Source organism: Typopeltis vanoorti, chromosome 7 (genome assembly GCF_054136105.1).
Source record: "Typopeltis vanoorti isolate ZY-2024b chromosome 7, IOZ_Tvanoo_1.0, whole genome shotgun sequence".
NCBI lineage: Eukaryota > Metazoa > Arthropoda > Arachnida > Uropygi > Thelyphonidae > Typopeltis > Typopeltis vanoorti.
The window spans coordinates 49,877,676-49,899,222 of record NC_143555.1 but is presented as its reverse complement, the minus strand read 5'-3'; the positions used below and the strand labels follow the sequence as shown (position 1 = coordinate 49,899,222).

The following is a 21,547-nucleotide window of genomic DNA, read 5'->3' as shown; positions in this document are numbered from 1 at the left end:
TGGTTGTTTGTTCATATATTTAATGAAACAGATTTAATACTTGCATAACAAGTAGAAGTCCTTTTCATTCTCTGTTTGAAAGAAGTAAGGAAATGATTCCATACATTCTAATCATAAAAATGGTATATTTTGCAAATTTGTGTATTATCATAGTAATTGAATCTAAAACTGTTGTGGGGCATATTTAGTATAGACAATTCTGTTATTTGCTAATAGCAGCATGAAATTTCTGATGATATGTACTCAAATAGTGGAGATGGGATATCCTGGATACTATGATAGTACTACATGAAAAGTTAACATTACTACTAATGTCCTATTGACAGTTTTCCTTCAAATTAGTCTTATCTGTCAGGACTCCAATGTTATTATTATTAAGAGGGAGTCAGGAACATGTCGAGGGAGGCCACATACTACCAACACCAGCTGTCATACTTGTTCTTGAATTCATTCACACTACTTACACACACACAGCATCCACTGGCAATTCATTCCAATCATCTACCACTCTATGAGAGAAAAATCTAACTTTCATCCCTTATTGACGGCATTCATACTCAACTTCCAAGATTGCTCTCTTGTCCTTTCCCCACCACCATAAAATGAAAAATTCCATATACTGAAATCCCACATCACCCTTTCAGAAGTTTTTAATTCTCAATCATATAATCTCTTTCTTCTGTTTTTATCATTTTTAACACCCTCCTTTGCACTCTCTCTCCTCTGTATCAGAATAATCATAGAAACAAAAAGACAAAGCCTGCAAACAATAGTCCAAGTGAGGTCTTATCAAAAGTTTGTGAAGAAGCAAAATAATTTCCTTATCTTTACATATCTAAGTTCATTTTAGCATTGCGATTATCCTCTGAGTTGTACATGCACTCTTTGATATGTTACCTAAAACTTCAATTTCCTATATACTGAAACTCCAAGATCCCTAGCCTGATCAGTTTCTTCTAGCATAATCCCACCAATATAATATGACATTGGATATCTAATCACATGCACATGACTTTACATTTATTAACAATGAACTGATAGCCATTTTCACATGCCACCAATTCCAGCCTCTAAATCATTTTTTAAGTACTGCATATCAGTTGTATTCCTGATTACCCTACCTATCTTTGCATCATCAGCAAACAGCTGTAAATTGCCTGTCAAATCCTTTGTCATTAATGTACAGATTGAATAACAATGGACCAAGGACTGATCCTTGTAGTACACCACTGGTTACTTTAAATCTTGGACTCGCATCCCTCGTTATACCACTTTTTGATATATCAGTCAGCCATCCTCATATCTACGCTACTATTTTATAATCCAGTTCCATATTCTCTCAATATGGAACTGGGATAATAAGGATGTACATTATCCCCTCTGTTATTCGTTATCTATATGGATCACATTATGAAGGAAAGTGGTATTAAACATGATATCAAAATTGGAGATGTTAATGTCAGCTCTTTGCGGATGATGTTATACTTATAAATAAATCCGCTACAAGTCTGCAAGATTCTCTGACTAAATTGAATAGCTGTTGTAATAGATATGGTATGAAGGTCAGCAATAAAAAGACAAAAGACAATGAAAATAGGCAGAATCATTGAAAATGTCAACTGTGTTGTGAATGGAGAACCTGTGGAACAAGTAAAACATTTCAGCTACTTAGACACGATTTTTACTGAAGATGGTAAATTAAATATAGAAATAGACAACAGAATTAGCAAAGCTGGTATGGTGGGAAGTCAGTTGAATAAATTCATATGGAATAAGAGAGAAATTAGTCGGAACACTAAATTAGCTGTATACAAGACAGTGTTCAAACCAATTTTAACTTATGAATCTGAGAGCTGGGTCAGAAGTAAAACACTTGACCAAAGACTAGAGACCGCAGATATGAGAGTCCTGAGAAAGATTATAGGCGTGAACAGATGGCATCAATGGCAATATCATATTAAAATGGAGGATATTAGGAAAGAACTTGACATTGTCAACATCCTGGAATGCGTTAGCAGAGCTAATCTCAGGTGGTATGGTCACTTAAACAGAATGGGCGAGGAAAGATTAGCAAAACAAGTGTTCTCTGCCAGGTTGGCAGCAAAACGACCCAGAGGAAGACCAAGATATAGGTGGGTTGATACGGTACAAAGTGCCTTAGACGATAGAAATATAAGATCTGATAATGTTGGAGTCTTAACAAGTAACAGACTGATTTGGAGGAAAATTGTAGCTAGGAAGTTAGTAATGATGTAATTTTTTTTTTTCATGTAGTACTATCATATCCTGTACACCCCTTGAGGGTACATGGCAGGAATTTGATGATGATGATTCCCTATTCTCCAATTTATGCAACAGTCTTCATCATCATCCTTTCAGGGATTTAGACACAGTGGCCTGTTCCAGTCTCTTTTCATCTTTTTCTTGGTTGTCTCTGACTTATGTCTTCCACCTGGGTAGTATCGGAGTATTTTTTTGGGTGGTCTTGAATTGTCCATTTTTTCGATATGGTCAATCCACTTCTTTCGGTACTCATATAATTTGAATGAATTATATGAGTATTCATATATATTTTGTCTAATACTGAGTCTATTTTTAGTTCTTTGCATATTTTCTGTGCTGCTTCTTTTGTCCCAAAGAGTATAGCCTGCTGTCCTTCGCATGAATTTCATTTCTCCATTCTATTCTTTTTTCTTCTGCAGTTTTTATAGTCGATAATAAACTTCTGTACAGTTGAGAAGGTCTTGCCAAAACTTTATAAACGCTTATTCTTGTATGCTTTTGAACTTGGTTAGGTTTTAAAATATTATTGATCATTCCTGTTATCTTTAGAAAATTCGAAATTTTGATGTCAATGTCAGCTTCTTTGGTATATGGTAAAGCACATCCAGGGTATTTGAAGCAGTTAATTTGTTCTAAAATTTTATTTTCAATCATGATTTTACTTTTTAGAGTTCATCTTCACTTCTTGCTATGATTATTTGATCATCTGCAAAAACAAAAGGGTATTAAATGTAGTTCCACGATCCAGTTTAAATGCCGATTTTACATTTTCCTTCCATTTCTTAATAATTCATCTATATAGATATTAAATAACAGTGATGACATTGGGCATCCTTGATGGATCCCGCTGTTTATTTATTTCCATTCTGTAACTTTTTCATTGATTCTTACAACTGATTGGGAATGTTTAGATTCTTGAGTATGGTCCACAATTTATTCCTTAAGACTCTGCCAAAGGCTTTCTAGTAGTTAATATGGAAACATGCATATCATTTGTAGACTACCAGAAAGCCTTTGACAGAGTATTAAGGAACAAAACTCAAGAATCTAAACACTCCAAGTCAGCTGTAAGAATCAATGAAAAAGTTACAGAATGGAAATCAATAAACAGAAGGATCCGTCAAGGATGCCCAATGTCATCACTGTTATTTAATATCTATATAGATGAAGATTCTTGGGTCAATTAATGATCATCCTTTTTGAAAGCCATTTTGTTCTTTGCAAAGTTTATCTCCTACATTTAAGTTTTGAAGCCTTATTCCTCTGTAGTTTTCACAGTTGCACTTATCGTCTTTTTTATATATTGGGATGATAATTGCCTTATTCCAACTTTCTGAGATTTTTCCTTCCTGCCAGATATTGTTAAATAATTTTAAAAGTCGTTTGATGAATAGGATACCTGCATATCTTATAAGTTCTATTTTTATTCCATCTTCGCCAGAGGATTTGCCTGATTTGTTTTGCTTTATTACTTGTTGGGTTTCTTGTAATGTTATTTCTTCTACTGTACAGTTAGTGGTAAGCATTATGTCAGTTTTAGATTTGTTACTGTCTTGCCATAAGTTTTGGAAGAAGTCAAGCCAGGTTTTCTCCTTGATTATTTCAAGTTTCACTTTTTCTTTTAGCTCCTTATTCATAATCCGTAGAATTTTGTATGTATTTGGTCTCTTCACAATAAGATCTCTTTCTAATTTTGCTATGAAGTTATCCCATGTTTTTCTATTTTTTTTTAGATATGCTTTTTTGTGCTATTGCACTTTTGTATTTGTAATTAATTTTTGCTTCTAGTGATTTTGTGTTTATCCATTGTTTATATACTTCTTTCTTATCTTTGATTATCGCTTCAATGTCTTTATCCCAGTTTCTTATTCCCTTTCTTCTCTTCCATTTAATTTTTTGTTCTGAGGCATTCTGTTGCTGCATTTATTAATACATTTAATACATGAATTATCCCATTCTATCTCTATATCATAATTTTCTTTTATTTGCTCTAGTTTTCCATTTATTCTTTGCAAATAAAGGTAGTTGATACTTTTATCATCCAAGAGTTGAACACTAAAAGATTCCTGGATTTTTCTCAACAGTCTTTCATATTGTATTCTGTCAAAAGCAAACTGTACGATTAGCACAACTCTGTCCACAAACACGATAATTTCTTGAAAATATAGACAATCTAAAATACAATTCTGAACAATTTTAATCTGTAGCAACAGAGGTTGCTACAGTGATGTGATGTGTGTTTACACATCACATCACTGTTGCCTAGTAGATTTCATTTTTGAAGATGTCCTAGGTGCATGACTGATTAATGAAACATTATATTGGGTTGTTGCAAATGAAATGGCCGTTGAATGACTGTCAGGTTTCTACTGGTTGCTGAAGAAAGCAAGCGCTGAGGTATATGCAAATTTTTTATGTCATGTGACAGCATCACACGTGGATGATACAATTGTAGTATTGTTTCGTTCAACGAGCATTAAACATTGAATACTACCGACATCAAGTCAATCATGGAACCCAGTCAATTAAGGTTGCTATACCTTTATGAGTTCAAATTGGGAAATTCTGTAGTGGCTGCAGTAAAAAACATCAATAAAGCATTTGGTGGAGGAACAACTGATGAGAGATCCACTCGCCATTGGTTTGCAAAATTTCGCTCAGGAGATTTGAGGCTACAAAACGAACCCCGTGGCCATCGTCCTTCCTCCGTTGATTCGAATGAATTAAAGGATTTAATCGAATCAGATCCATTTCCCCAAACTGAGAGATCGCCCAGACACTAAATGTACACTTCTCAACTGTTTCGCGGCACTTGGCAATAATAGGAAAAGTAAGGAAGCTCGACAAGTGGGTGCCTCACAAACTCACTGATGAAAACAAAGCACGGGGTTTGAAAGTGTGCTCTTCTCTCTTAAGAAGTAAAGAAGAAAGGTTCCTGCAACGAATTGTGACTGTGGATGAGAAGTGGATGTTCTGTGACAATCTTACATGTTCATCGCAGTGGATTGGAGTGAAAGACGCTCCAGGAAGGACTCCAAAGGCACATCTGCATCCAATGAAGATGTTTACTGTATGGTGGTCTTCTGCTGGTGTTATTCACTACTCATTCCTTCCACGAGGTGAAACGATAAATGCAGCTCGATATTGTACAGATATGCGGCAAATGCATGACAAATTGTGCCTTAAGCAACCAGCACTTGTGAATAGACATGGAATCCTATTGCTTCAGGATAATGCCCGACCACATATGGCAGTGTCAACCATACAGCAAATCAATAATTTGAGATAAGAAATTGTGCCTCATCCTCCATACTCTCCTGACATTTCCCCAACAGATTACCATTTTTTCCGGCACTTGAGCCATTTTTTGTCCAAGAAATGCTTTGCCAATGACACATCGATTTATCGGGCAGTGAAGGACTTCATCACTTCCAGAGACACTGATTTTTACAAATGTATTATAAATTACCTTGCCACACGTCCGAAACAATGCATTGATGCTGCTGGAGATAATTTGATTAAACAGGTATTCTTCTTCTTTTTATTCTCTTCTTTTTCAATCGTCCTTAAAATCAGCCATTTCATTTGCAACAACCCAATATATAGATAAGATATATATCATATACTTTCAAGTTTCACTTTCTGACTCTTCACTCTCACTTCAATTTGGCACAATATATTGTCATGTCTTATACCTAATTATTGCCATTAAATTGTCTATTTAAAATTATTTTACAAGTTTAATCCTAAAGTGATTATCAAATAAAGTTGTTACCAAATGTCATTAAAATTTTCATCAGCCTGGGAAGGTATTATCATAATTTCAGGTTTTTGTAACAGAAACTTGCTATAATAAACTACTGAAAAAGTCTGGACCAGAGCAATTTCTGCTTTACATGTTCCTGGATTTACGAATATCCCCCCCCCCCAGGTATCAACAAAAGTTGAAAATATAAATATTAATTGCAATAAGCAAGTGCTAAACATTCATAAATATGGCATTTCAAACCATTAACGCAGCTGTACAGTACAGTGCTACTGTGCATGTGCTTGCCTGTTCAGGCAGATGAGAGCATGACATAGATTATCTTTAACTACTATTAGAGAGAGAGAGAGTCAGTGACATGCTCTTTCTCGACAACCATCCTCTAATTGCTATTAAAGAGTGATTGTGTAGCATTTTGTTTTTTCTGTTTTGTCTTATTTCAAATTGTATTACTAAGGTTAATAGTAATATGCTAAAACTAACACAGTATGCTAAACTATTAAGCTGTTGTTTTGTGGACCTTTATTTAACATTACTGTTGTCAAATTTCATTGTTGAGAATGTAACCTCCTCTTTTTAACATTATGCCTATGAGAAATAAATTCCTGCCCTTACAAATTTTTGCTTTATGAACATGCACTAGGAATGAATTAACTCATAAAGTCAGGAACACCTGTGTGTGTGTATCAACTTACAATTTCATTTTTCATTAATACTTAATAATGAAACATTTAGTATTTGAAATGAGTTCAGTAATAAAAGAAAAGAAAAAAAAATACAGTAAGCTTTTTTCCAAGAAAAATTGTAATATAGTAAATCACTCAACTTTGGTTATTTTTCAATGTTCTAGACAAGTTGCTGTAATAACTGAAGTCCAATATTTCTGAAGTAAATTAAAATAACATAAATTTTCAGTTTTCTAGCATACTGTAGCTCAGTTTTATGTTAATTTTTTAAAAAAAAAAAATGGGGGTTTGTTTTTTTAAACCCAAAGATGTGCTTCTAGTTTAAGAAAACAAATGTGTTAAAGTTCTCACCAGAATCACAAGTATCATAGTATTATTATTATTATCATCTGAGACCTCCAGGGAGTCAAGGACTCATTGAGGGAGGCTGTAAATTATCCAACCCAGCTATCATACCTACCCTTGAATTCATTCACACTAGATGCACTCACTACCCGTAAGGGCAAATTATTCCACTCACTCACTGCTCTCTGGGAGAAAAACCTAGCTCTTACCCCTTTCTTGACTGCAAATAAATTTAACTTCCATGGATGCCCCCATGTTCTCTCCCCGCCTTCCATATAACAAAAAATTTCATCAGTTGAAATGCATAACACCCATTCATAGTTTATAAACCTCTATCGTATCACCCCTCTTTCTCCTGTTAACCAGAGTCTGTAATCCACATACTCGCAATCTGTCCTCATAATCTAAATCCCATAATCCGGATATCATCTTTGTAACTCTTCTTTGCACCCTTTCCACAGCTTCTTTATCCCCTTGTAACCCGGGAGACCAAATCTGCACACAATAATCCAAGTGTGGTCTTATCAAAGCCTTATAAAGAGGCAAAATTAATTCCTTATCCTTACATGTCAAGGTTCGCTTCAACATAGCAATCATCCTCTGAGTTGTATTTGCAACTTTTGCTATGTGACCTTTGAATTTTTGAATTCTTATCCAAAATTCTTATCCAAAATAAACCAAAATCTCTTGCCTCTTCAGTTTCTTGTAGCATAACCCCACTAATATAATATGACGCTGGAACTCTAAGCATGCCAAAGTGCATAACTTTACACTTACTAACATTAAACTGATAGCCATTTTCGTTTGCCCAGATTTCCAGTCTATTGAAATCATTTTGTTATTGCTGAATATCAGTAGCATCCCTGATTGCCATGCCTATCATCTCATCATCAGCAAACAATTGCAAATCTTGATGATAGACCCTGCTTGATGTAATTAATGTATAGATTGAACAATAATGGCCCAAGGACTGAACCCTGAGGTACACCTCAGGGTTCAGTCCTCGGGTCAAGTCTTTTTAGCAAAATTCTTATCTAACCTTCTCTGTCCCCATATTGGCCACTCAGCCTCATCAATTAAAAATTCCACAGAGTTCCATGCTAAAATAAAAGACACTCAACTGTTGGAAACCGACATGCTAATTAGCTTCGACATTGTCTCCCTCTTCACTAATATCCCCCATAAGGAAACAGTGGACCTGTTAACTCAAAAATTTCTGTCTCATATTGTTGAACTATTCAAATTTACAATTACTTCTGGTTACTTCACTTGGAAAGAAAAAATCTACAAGCAAGAGGAGGGAACAGCTATGGGGTCCCCCTTATTGCCTAACTTGGCAGACTGTTTATAGAAGATCTTGAGAAAAAAATTTTCACGTTTCAACCCCAAACCAAAAATCTGGCTATGTTATGTCGATGACGTCTTTGCAGTCTGGGGTCATTCCAAACAAGAGCTACATCTGTTTCTAGATAAAATAAACCTTCTTCACCCCTGCATCAAATTTACGTTAGAAAAAGAATCTCCACATGGTATCTCTTTCCTGGATTTACACATCCAAAGAAAAGAAGACGGTTCCATCTCCACTTCTGTCTATCGAAAGCCGACCTTTTCAGGTCACTATATCTGCAACTCTTCTGCTCATCATCCTTCTCAAAAATTTGGCATCATCAAATCACTGTTAACCAGACCACACAGTTTTTGCTCCTCTGAGGAATCTCTAAAACAAGAATTGGAAATAATCAAAAATACAGCCAAAGCCCTAACCAGATCTACAATCCTAAAACTACTCAAAAAATCATCAGCCACTTCTCCATGCATCAACCCAGACAAGAACAAGCCCATAGGATTCCCATATCTTATGTCAAAGGCATCTCAGAGCGACTTTCAAAAATTATGAAAACATACAATCTTGCTATGACCTACAAACCCATCAACCAGATCTGCAAGTTGTTACCCCTTCGCCTAAAGTCAAACTCACCTCTGTTACTACCTGGCGTGTACGAGGTACCATGCTCCTGTAAACTGTCGTACTATGGGCAGACAGGCAGATCTGTTCTTAAACGCATCTCTGAACATCAAGATCACATCCGTCTGATCAAGCCACAGAAATCCGGCCTCTCCCAACGGAGTTACAGAGTTGAAAACCCAAACCATAGGGTCCACTGGGAAAAGACCAAACTTCTGCACAGATCTTCATACAAACATGAACGTTTATATAAAGAAAGTGCTGAAGCCCTACTTCACAGACCCAATCTAAATCACAATGATGTTCTTGCCATTCCTAAAGTATGGGAAATTGTCATACAAAATTGTCTAAAATAATTCAATTTTAATTTTAATTTAATCTAAATAATCTAATGTTTTTTTTTTTTTACGCTAGAAAGCACTGCTGCACACACTTGGATTCCATTGTATCCATGTGCCCTATCTGTATGTTATTTCTAGTATTGTTCTCAACTGTACTGACGATGTCCTAAGACACTTAGGCCTAAATATTTACATATTAAAAAAACCTATTACTGTGGTTTTACTTGTCTTTATTTAGTCATGAATTCTCCACAGGTTTCTTTATATAAACAAAGATAGTATTCTTCTAAGTTGATCATAATTTCCAGCTTTGTAATTCAGCATGTAGCCTGATTTAATCGGAGCTTCAATACAAGTAGATACTTCCCAAGAAAGAACAGCATGATCACTGTCACCAATTGGTGGTAAAAAAGCCATATTCTTGACAGAAGATCCCTTCTGATGCTATGAGCAAGTCCAACACTCTTTGACCTCGAGTTCCTTCTTTCACATGCTGCTTGAGAAAGTTATCTCGCTACAATTCAATAAATTCCTGTACTTTCTGATCATGAGATTTCCCTTCTACCCAATCAATGTTTGGAAAATTAAAGTCACCCATAATGATCATTCGTTTGGTACCCATAAGGCTAAATTGGCGATGCAATCAAGCTTCGTATTATATCATATCAAGCTTCATCTACTTCCTTGTTCATATTGATCTCAATTTCATTATCACTATCGTAAGTTGCATTATATCCAGATACCACAGGGATATCATAATCATCAGGATCCACTCTGTCTTCATTGAAAAGAAATGCACCACCAAAATGCATTGCAATAATTTTTGTCAGTCTGAACCCATGCAGATTTCCTTATATGCATATCTTTTATACCAAAGTTTTTTTTAGTATCATTAGTCTGTAACAGTTATTATAGTCAACAAATCTACTGCCCATCTCTTAAAATCATATGATTACACCTTGATGATGAATTTTGGAAAAAAAAAAGAAAAGAAAAAAAATTAAGAACTCGGATATTTTTATTATTTGGTAATTGTGCAGAAATCCATTATAACTGAAAATCTGTTAAGACTGATATAACTGAAGTTATAAAATGAAATAGCATAGAAAAATGTTGAAAATGAGCAAAAAAAATAATAATAAATAATTTTTTTTATATTTTTTGTTCTGTTATTTTTCTAGAGCCCAGTTACTTTCAGAGTTCAGGTGCCTAAACTGACAGAAAAAGCTGAATGGAAATTGAATGGTCAATGTATTACTTTGACTTTGCCACTTACAGATATGGTAAGTTATATATATTGATTTCTTTTTTGATTTGCCATTGTATCACTTACTTGAAACTACTAAATAAATGCATGCAATTTATACATTCTTCACAATGAAAGAATCAAAATATAAAGAGGAAGTTTGATGGAGTGTATTTTTATTGAAACTATAACATGTAATATCACAATTTATTATGTGTGTTGGTAATGTTTCTGCCATGTTAGAGGAGTGCAATCATTTTCTGCAAGAATGTTTTATATTTCAGAAGAAAGAACCCTTGTATCTCATCATCATCATCATCATCAAATTCCTGCCATGTACCCTCAAGGTAAATGGCAAATATATGTAGATTATGTGATACTCCTGGTATGCTGTGACTGTACCATTTATGCAAATGACAAATGTCCTCAATGATGTGTGCTTTGAAAGAAACTTCTATATAAGCAGGTAACAACTGTTTTTGTCAGTTCATTGCCTGTGAGCAGACAATGTGTTAAAGCACAATGTCCATTACTGAAAGATTGTGCACTTCTCATGAAGTTGTTTTATCAAAATAACAGCTGTGCCTTGACAGCATTGGTAACATTCAGAACATTAAAGGGATTAAAAATGGGTACTATGACTGCAAATTGTTTACACAAAATGATCCAGAAATTTGAAATGATAGGTTTCTTAGATGTCAAACCTGGAAGATGATGGAAGCCCATCGAACGGCAGACAGTTGAGGAAGTAGCCACAGCATTAGAGTAAAAAAAGGATGACAAATATCGTAGGAAGCAGCAGCAGCGCATGGCATATTGCATGATCTTTAGTCAAATCTGTAAGCACAGTTCACAAAGTCATAAGGCAAATTCTGCACTGTTATCCTTACAAGATTTCCCACATTCAGCAGTTGCTTAATCCTGACTGGAGTGCACAAGAAACATTAGTACTGCAGTTTCTTGCTCAGGCTTAACTGGACAATGACGACGACTGGCCATGGAACATTTTCTGGAATGACAAAGCTCATGTCCATCTGGACAGTGTTGTGAATACGCACAACTGCAGAATTTGAGCAAATGCAAACCCACACATCATGCGACAGATTCTGCTTCATTCCCCAAAGGTCACCATTTGTTGGGTTTTATAGCAGAATTCATTATCAGACCTTTCTTTTGTGAGGAGCTAGGTCCTGCTGGACTTGTTACCTGCACTGTTAATTGACAGCTATGTGAGTCTCTCTTAGCTAATCAGGCGATTCCAACACTTCAACAGCATCAGTGCCTACATTCAGCACTTGATGGTGTTGAATCTAGCCTGGTGGTGTTTCCCTTCACATTACCAACCCTGTCAAGTGGTTGCTTCAGACATATTTTACTGAGGACAGAATCATCAGCCACCATTTTTATACAACATGGCCACTGCGCTCACCGGATCTGAACCCCTGCGACTTTTGGTTGTAGGGATATCTCAAAGATGTTGTCTATCATGGACACATAACTAATTTAGTGGACTTCACAACCAGCATTACATGCCTTATCCACAAAATTTCAAGTGAAACTATGTTCTGTGTTGAGTGTGCAATTTTGCCATTTCAGTACATTGCCAACAACTGAAGACAGCATATTGAACGTGTTTTTGTCTAACCACACAACACATCATGTGATATTTTGAATTACCCACTATGGTATTGCAATGCCATAGTCGGTAATTGTAATACCTGTGGTATTGCAATACCATAGTGGCAACTTTTAGAACTAATGTTGGTTTTTGTACAAAATAAAATTCCATTACCACACACATCATCATGTTAAATATTAAATTGTTCCACTGAGTAGTTACCCAGTTACAGCCTTTTGAAATGTGAACTTTAATTATAATCACCCTGTATATTCAAGCATGCCATTAATTGCATCATCAGTTATAAAAATGCTTAAATTAGTAGTGGAATGGAAATATATTCTTGTTCTTGTTTGTCAAACTAAATGTACTTTTATTTTGTTATTTCTGAAGTCAAGCTATTTTTCACTACAGCAGTTTGTAACTAATTTGTATGAGGCCCATATAAGAAACTTTATACAAAATTTAATCTAAACACTCTAACTAGTTCAACTGTTACTAAATGCATGCAGATTTCAAAATGGAAAATGACAGTGCAACTTGCTGATTTTCCATTTTGAAATCTGCATGCAAATTTTCATTATGGTAGTGTAAAAATGATCATAATTTAAAATTTGGAATATTTTTACAAATTGTTTATGTTATAGTATGCCCACACTTTGTAGATCTCTGCTTGACTTTCTGCCAAGAATAGTCGATTCATGCTGAAGGGGAGAAATGAAGGATGTACGAATTGGTCGCCAACATGCGAAATCACGTGCTTTCTTGTCTGTCGCTGTACTAGTTTAAAAACTTCAATGTTCATAAAAGAAAAGCTAAATTTTCCGACCTGTAATAATAAACAAACTCATCCCCAAAGACGGATTGATTACCCTATTATTGGAATGGATTCTCCTTTTTTGTGACATGCGCAGAAGTGTCGAAGGGTTTCGAATCTCTGGGCATACTATAGTACGTTTATTAGTTTTGGTTTCAAAACACGCATTGTTGGCACTTGCGATGTGCCCGTTATTGATGTTATTTTGTCAAAATGAAATGTGAAGCATTTAAAAAAAAATTATGTACTTACTGGATTTGGATAGTTGTGTTACTTTCAGAAATTTTATTGTAGTTTAAAATATTAAGTGTTGTATTTTGTGAAGACATTCTCTTGGCGCTAATGGAGACAACATGTCAGCCATTATAGTTAGCTTCTCGCTTGCCACTTTCATGGAGTGTGCATGCTCACCGAGGAGTTTGATGGGTGATTGACAGCTGACAGAGAGAGCGTTCAGTATCGCAGTAACGGAGAAAAAAAACAAGAGAGCGTTTGGGAAAAAAAAGAGAATGCAGGCCAGCAAATTTTTGGGTTCTGAGGAAATTAAGTTTTCTTTTATGTGACTAATTTTAGTAGATTCCGAAAAGGGAATCATAGAACCGTGAGTTTATAATGGAAGACTGTCAATAAGTAATAGGTAATTAAAAGAAGATATTGCTATTGACGTTCTAAAGGAATGTTCAAGGAAACGCTGATTGAAAATTTCATCTGTTTTAAGGACGCCGGAAATGTTTGTTATTTCTACTGGATAGGAGATGGAATTTAACAACTTAGATAAAGCAGTAGAAGAAACTTTTTTGCTGGTACAAAAATTAACAAAAAATGATCCGGCGTCCTTAAAACAGATGAAATTTTCAATCAGCGTTTCCTTGAACATTCCTTTAGAACGTCAATAGCAATATCTTCTTTTAATTACCTATTACTTATTGACAGTCTTCCATTATAAACTCATTAACAGTACCTATACTTCGGTAAATTCAGAATATCTTACTTCAGAGTCAGGAGGAATAATGTGCACTACATGAGGGTGATGAGAAAGGATCCTATGAAAAGAAGAAGAGAATCTTATATCTTCGGAAAAGGGCCTTAACAGAGAAACTGACTATGAACATTTTGTTATTGTGTAAACAGAGTGTTTAGTTGAGTTGATGTGATGAAGTATATGTTAAACAAATCAGTAATAGAATGAGTTAGAAAATGGATGATCTCTTAAGTGTAAGATTATTTTAAAAGGCCTTGGATCCAATTAATTTTGTAGTTATGTAATTTTGTTTGAAGTGTGTATATATTGTTTTGTTTTATTAAATGTCTAATTTTTGTAATTGGTTTTGAGTCAGTGATTTTTTTTTTTGGATTCTGAAAGAAACAGTAAATAGATCATTGCACCAATTAGAGTGAACCCTTGTGCATGTATAAATATACTCGGAAATAGAAATAATTGTTATAGAGAAAATCTCATAAAACTGAGTATATATTGAATAAAAATTAATAATATTATCCTATCTAAACAACTGATGCAGTCGAACAGAGATTAAATAATAAAAAATCTCATCTATAAACAGTAGCACATCACATGCTTGCCAATACAGAATACAGTTTAGTGGAGCTAGTTCAAAATTTTCAGTCCATTTCATTTCTTTCTTATCCAAATAGGTGCCTGTTGATTGGATGCACCACAAGCTGCCTAATGTCTAATGCAAAAATTAGACATTAGGCCAGAAAGCATGCGTGTATATATACATAATAAGCACTAAGATTGTCTACAAGTTGAAGATAAATAATTAGGATGTGATCATTATATGTTTTTTAATGAATGTGGAGCACATTGTCCAAATAACATTATTTTTACTTAAAAATATGCATTTTCAGCTATTAATGTGACTATATACTATAACTGAGAAGAAAAAAAAATCACATTTGATGTCCATAGATGCTGTATAGTCACTCCCATACCTCACTGGGATTTGGGAGTGATGCCTTCTGCTAGAAGAAGTGTTGGGGTCACAGATGCCCTTTTCACTCAGAGTAAGACAATCACAAACATCTGTTACCATGATGGGATTCAAACCTGCAGCAGCCTCTTGGCTGGAGAGTGGATATGCTAACCACTTAGCCAACTGGCCAGACAATAAAAAAGTGACTCACGTTTTAAATTTTTACCATGGATATGATATATATGCATTTTGTCTTCTAGTATGTGAAATCTCCAGGCTTGCTTATGCATTTTTCCATATTGTCATTGCGTATGTATTGCTCCTGTGGACTCAATATCTTATCAGAAATTTTGATTTGTAAGAAATAAATGTATTGATTCTAAGTGGTATTTTATAAAATTTGCCTTGTGCCATTACATCAATGGATGCATTGTTTCCCGCTTCATTCCCAGATTTTGAATGCTGTTGCATAGCTACAGGCTCCAGAAGCATCGGCATTTGATTGTTTGAACTGTGAGATTATAAACCCTAGCTTCTCACAGGAAGGAAAATCTCTACCAATATGCACCAATCAGTAATCTGGGAACCAGCTGGAGAAAAAATAATTGTGGGGGGGGGGGGGGGGTAGAAAAAATTCCTCTAGTTATTGACTAGACTAGAATTAAGTCTGGAATCATTGCAGCCTGGTTGGTCATGTGATCAACATTCTAATCTTCAACAAACGAGTTGCAGATTTGAATCCTGCAATGGGTAAGAATGTGTGATTGTCTTTAGGTGGGAGATGAATTCCAATACCTGGTGTGAGACCATTATCCTGCTTACTTGAAAAGTTTCTATATTTGGTCTCTAGAGCAGGATTTCCTAATTATATAAAAATAATTTTAAAATACAAATATATATAATTGATAAAAATAGAAAAAATATCCTCTGTTTGTTTGTTTTTTAAATTTAACTGAAAGATAAAGGGATTTAAAATATATGAATAAAATACTGAATTCGATACTACTTGTAAATATTGTTTAATAATAGTGTTTGCTCCCACAATGAGTCCTTGGAGATCTCATGAAATAATAATAATATTTGGAGGTCATTGGTATATAACTTCTGAAAACTACTGATCTATAGTTTTGTGAAAAATAATATTATAATTATAGTATTATTACAGAATGATAATTATCATTCTGTAATGATGAGAATATTTGGTGAATTCTGTTGGTAGCTACTCTGCAAATATCATATCCCATATCATCTCTAGGGGTCATATATCTTTAGAGGTTGCATTACTCTTCTAGCATGTGTAGATGAAAGTCACACAAGAATATAAAAATCACTATTATCTTGTGTTCCTAATTTGTTCTAATATTATTATTAATGTAAATATCCAATGAGGATTTTTATATTAAATAGTATTCTACAGTTTATTTTCTTTAGTCATGTTGTAAACCCCAGTTTCTTCTAGGAAGGAAAATCCCAAAGATAAAGTTATCTGGGAACCAGCTGGAGGATGGGGGTGGGGGGGGGGGGCAGAAAAATTTCTCTGCTAGTCATTGACTAAGCTCTTTTTTTCTTCTGATACAGTATCATGAATATTGCTATTGTTGTTATGTTCCATCGAGTCGTTTTTGACTCCTGGTGATTCTATGAACATACGCTCTCCATTCAGATCTGTCCCTGGCCATATCTTTCAGAATTTCCAGGTGCATTCCAGTTGCTTCTTTAACTCCATCCAGCCATCTAATTCTTGGTCTTCCCACCCTTCTCCTGCTTCCATCAACTTTAGCAGGCATAATCATCTTCTCCAGACTGTTATTTTGTTTTGATGATCATAGCTTCGAGAGAGCAATCTGGCTTTATTCTTCTATCACTGATTTATTGGTTTGCTTTTCAGTCCATGGTATTCTAAATAAGCGTCTCCATACTCATAATTCAAATGCATCTCTCTTCCTTCTTTCACTCTTTCTCAGGGTCCAACTTTTACATCCATACAGTATCACAGGGAATACCATTGCTCTCATGATTCTGATTTTTGTTGTGAGGCTAATATCTTTAAAGATCATGCTTAAATTTGTCATTGCTTTCTTTCCGAGTAATAATCTTCTAACTTCTTCTGTACAATAGTAGTGTTCTGTTAACACTACTTCCATTCTTCCATTTTCTCCCCATCTACTCATTAAGTTCACATGTTGCCATAACTTTTGTCTTTTTGAGGTTAAGTTTAAGGCCATATTTAGCACATTCTTCTTTAATTTTCATAATAAATTCTTCTATATCTTCTTTGCATTCTGCTAGCAAGGTGGTATTATCTGCATACCTCAAATTATTAATATTTCTTCCACCAATTTTAATTCCAGCTGAAAACTCCTCCAGCCCTGCCATTCTTAAAATGTATTCGGTGTACAACAGGTATAAAGATAAAATACATCCTTATTGCATCCTTTTACCTATTGTGAAATACTCAGTTTCTCCAAGATCTGTTCAGACAGTAGTCTCTTGTTCATAATAAAGATTCCTCAGAAGGATAATGAAATGCTCTGGTATTCACATTCCACAGTTTCGCATGATCTCAGAGTTAAAAGCCTTACTATACTTACTTACTTACTATACTTTGTTTCCTATAGTCAAGGAAACAAAGGTAGACATTCTTTTGATATTCCTGTGCTCTTTCTGTTATCCATCTCACATTGCCAATCTGATCTCTTATTCCTCTGCCTTTTTGTAATCCTGCCTGTTCATCTGGCATTTCTCTCTTCATGAATGGTTCCAGTCTTTTCTGAATGTGAGTAAGACTTTACCTGCATGAGAAATCAGTGCTATAGATCTGTAATTTTCGCACTCTCTTGCATCGCCTTTCTTCGATAAAGGTATATAAACTGATTTTTTCCATTCCCTAGGCCATGTAGTTGTGATCGAAATTCACTGACATAGAGCTGTTAAAATTTTAACTGCCTCTTCTCCTAGGACTTTCAGCTGCTCAATAGGTGTTCCAATCCCCCCATCCCCCCTAGTGCTTTCTTACTGGATAGCTGTTGCAATGCCCACCTCACTTCACTCTCCAGTGGTACTGGCTCCTATGTATAATTCTGGTCTTCGAATTTCTTAGTAATTTTGGAGTCCTTTCTGTAAAGGGCTTCTGTCTACTCTTTCCATCTTTCTTTGATGTCTGCAGCTTCTACAAGATATTCTTTTTGTTTACTTTTCAATATTGTCACCTTGGTGCTGAACTTCCCTGTCAGTTCCCTGATCTTTTTGAAAAGATCTCTTGTTTTTCCTTTCTTGGTTTGGTCTTCTATTTGTTGGCATTCTTGGTTAAAGTATTTTTCCTTGTCTCTTCTGCCTATTGTTGAAACTGCATTCAAATGGCATACTTCCTGCAACTTTCCTGTGGCCTTCATTTTCCTCCATTCCTGAGCAATTTTGATTGCATCTTCTGACAGCCATTTAGACTTCTTCTTCTTATGAACTGTTGGAATATTCTTCTTTGCTTCTTTTTAATTATATCTTTAATCTGTTCCCATAATTCATCTGGTTCTCTTTCACATAAGTTGAAAATTTCCTTCTGGTAATATCATGGATATTATCAGAAGGCAAACTTAAGTCTTTTTTTTTTTTTTTAATCATTACGACATCCATCATCAAATTCCTGACATGCACCCTCAAGGGGTGTACAAGATATGATAGTACTACATGAAAAATTTACATCATTACTAACTTCCTATCTACAATTTTCCTCCAAATCAGTCTGTTACTTGTCAAGACTCCAACATTATCAGATCTTATATTTCTATCGTCTAAGGAACTCTATACCGTATCAATCCACCTATATCTTGGTCTTCCTCTGGGTCGTTTTCCTGCCAACTTGGCAGAGAACACCTGTTTTGCTAATCTTTCCTCGCCCATTCTGTTTAAGTGACCATACCACCTGAGATTAGCTCTGCTGATGCATTCCTGGATGTTGACAATGTCAAGTTCTTTACTAATATCCTCGTTTTTAATATGATATTGCCATTGATGCCATCTGTTCACGCCTATAATCTTTCTCAGGACTCTCATATCTGCAGTCTCTAGTCTTTGGTCAAGTGTTTTACTTCTGACCCAGCTCTCAGATTCATAAGTTAAAACTGGTTTTAACGCTGTCTTGCATACAGCTAATTTAATGTTCCGACTAATTCTCTCTTATTCCATATGAATTTATTCAATTGACTTCCTACCATACCAGCTTTGTTGATTTTGTTGTCTATTTCCATATTTAATTTACCATCTTCACTAAAAATCGTGCCTAAGTAGCTGAAATTTTTTGCTTGTTCCACAGGTTCTGCGTTCAAAACACAGTTGACATTTTCAACGATTCTGCCTATTTTCATTGTCTTTGTCTTTTTATTGCTGACCTTCATACCATATCTATTACAACAGTTATTCAATTTAGTCAGAGAGTCTTGCAGGCTTGTAGCAGATTTATTTAGAAGTATAACATGGTCCGCATAAAGCAGAGAGCTGACATTAACATCTCCAATTTTGATATCATGTTAAATTTATTAGGATATATTTGGTTATTTTATAAACTTGAATCATGCTTGATAGTTAATCCTATCTGCATAGCCTGGTATATTTGCTAGTTGCATATGTTCTATGACTAATTTGTCTGTTTTGTTGTGAAATGCACTGGGGACTGAAATTTCTAGGAAGATAAAACCCCTTCCATATATAAGACCAGTAAATTCACATTTGTTGAAAATCACCTGTAAATATCCCTTGTGCTATAAACGAATTTCAACCTGTATTTTTTTCTCCAGAGAGAATGAACATGTAATCAGTCCATGTTATGGAGGTACTCTCCAGTACCTCCACAACTTATGTTGACACTCCCTTTTAAATTTAATTCATTCTAGAGTAAGAATTCCAATCCACACCTTTCCAATTAAAGAGCAGTGTACTTTCTTCTGAATGTATCTTGGCACTATCGTTTTAAGTGCAAATGTAGACTTTTAGTATACTTATTCAATATGAATCTAATGCAAGGTCAGGAGTACATGAATACATTGCAGAATGATTGCAAGAAAGTATATCTAACTTTTTTTTTTTTAGATATCTGTTATCAAGGCTAAAATTCATGAAAATATTGGAATGCCTCCTGGGAAACAGAAGCTGCAGTATGAAGTAAGAACCTTTATTTATTTCTTTATTTATAATTTTGCATATTGTAATTTATTTCTTCTTGTCATATGAAGCAAGTTGGAAGAATTTAAGTTTTGTTTATTTGTGAAAATATAACATTAACTAGCAGCACATTAAAGGAAATGTGTATCATGAAATCATTTAGTTTTATATAAGTTTTGTTCGGTAAAATTTTCAGTATTTATTTCATTAAATATAATGATAAATTATAAAAATTGTTTGGAATTGATGTCTAAAATATTTTGATCATCTATAGCAGTAGTTTCCCAACCTTTTGTGCTCCATGTATCCCTTTTACTATATCTCTGAATATCATTCCCACCCACCACCTTTCCAAGATTGTCTGACTAAAAGATGCGTTCAAATAATATGGACACAATATTGAAAATCTGTTATTACTTTTCTATATTAGTACATATATATTCACTGGGATTATTTTTATAATAGAGTTTTTTAAATTTAGTACAAATAAAAAATATTCATGAATTATAAATCTTGAATAAAAGTAGTTTTATGCCAGGGAACCAGGGTGAACAGCAAAAAGTCAGCTACTGGAACAAATCCTGAAACATACCCCAACTCAACATCACCAGAGTTCAACATTGGTGCTATCAATGTTGAACTCTGGTGATGTTGAGTCCACCATTGGAGCTATCAACATAAGAAGCCCTAATGACAAAGAAATGTAATCAGCTGAGGAATCAGATAAGGTACCATATTGACATAATATGAGTGACTGAAACAAAAAAGACAAAAACTGGTGAGATCTTTCTGAACAATAACTACAAAATGTTGTATTCAGACAATGACAATCAAGGAAAAGAAGGAGTAGCTATAGTATTCAACACTAAATATGAGGCTAATCTTGAATGACATGCAATATCAAGTAGAGTGATGTGTACAAATATCAGAATTGGGAACTGGACAATGAGACTTATTTGTGCTTATGGTCCCACAGAAGGTTCTACTAAGGTACAAGTGGAGGAATTTTTTGCGACTTTAGAGAAAGCAACTGACAATGAAAAAAGAAAAGTTGGTTTTGTTGGAGATCCAAATAGCAGAGTAGGAAATGATTGTCAAACATACAGAAATATTTTGGGAAAATTTGGAGAAAAGAGCAAGTGCTAATAATAATGGCAAATACCTATTGGATTTCTGCTCAGGGCATGGACTGGTTATTACTAACACAATGTTCCACCATAAAAATGTGCACAAATTCACATGGAGAGAAGAGGCAAGGAATAAGAAAAGTCTCATTCACTATGTTATTGTTGATAGTGATGTTTTCTCACTGGAGCAGGCCACTAGAGTTACAAAGGATTTGAAATTGGAACTGATCACCATTTAGTCTTGAGCAGGGTAAAATTAAATTT

General features: G+C 34.8%; 1 protein-coding gene across 1 annotated transcript in view; it reads left to right on the top strand.

Annotated features, from left to right (window-relative positions):
• Sf3a1 (splicing factor 3a subunit 1) overlaps positions 1-21,547 on the top strand; it is a 265,118-nt gene that overhangs the window by 231,619 nt on the left and 11,952 nt on the right. Inside the window, exons 19-20 of the mRNA XM_090395253.1 lie at positions 10,569-10,670; positions 20,085-20,156. Of these exons, the coding sequence (XP_090251379.1) occupies positions 10,569-10,670; positions 20,085-20,156 (174 nt within the window). The remainder of the gene's footprint in view (positions 1-10,568; positions 10,671-20,084; positions 20,157-21,547) is intronic.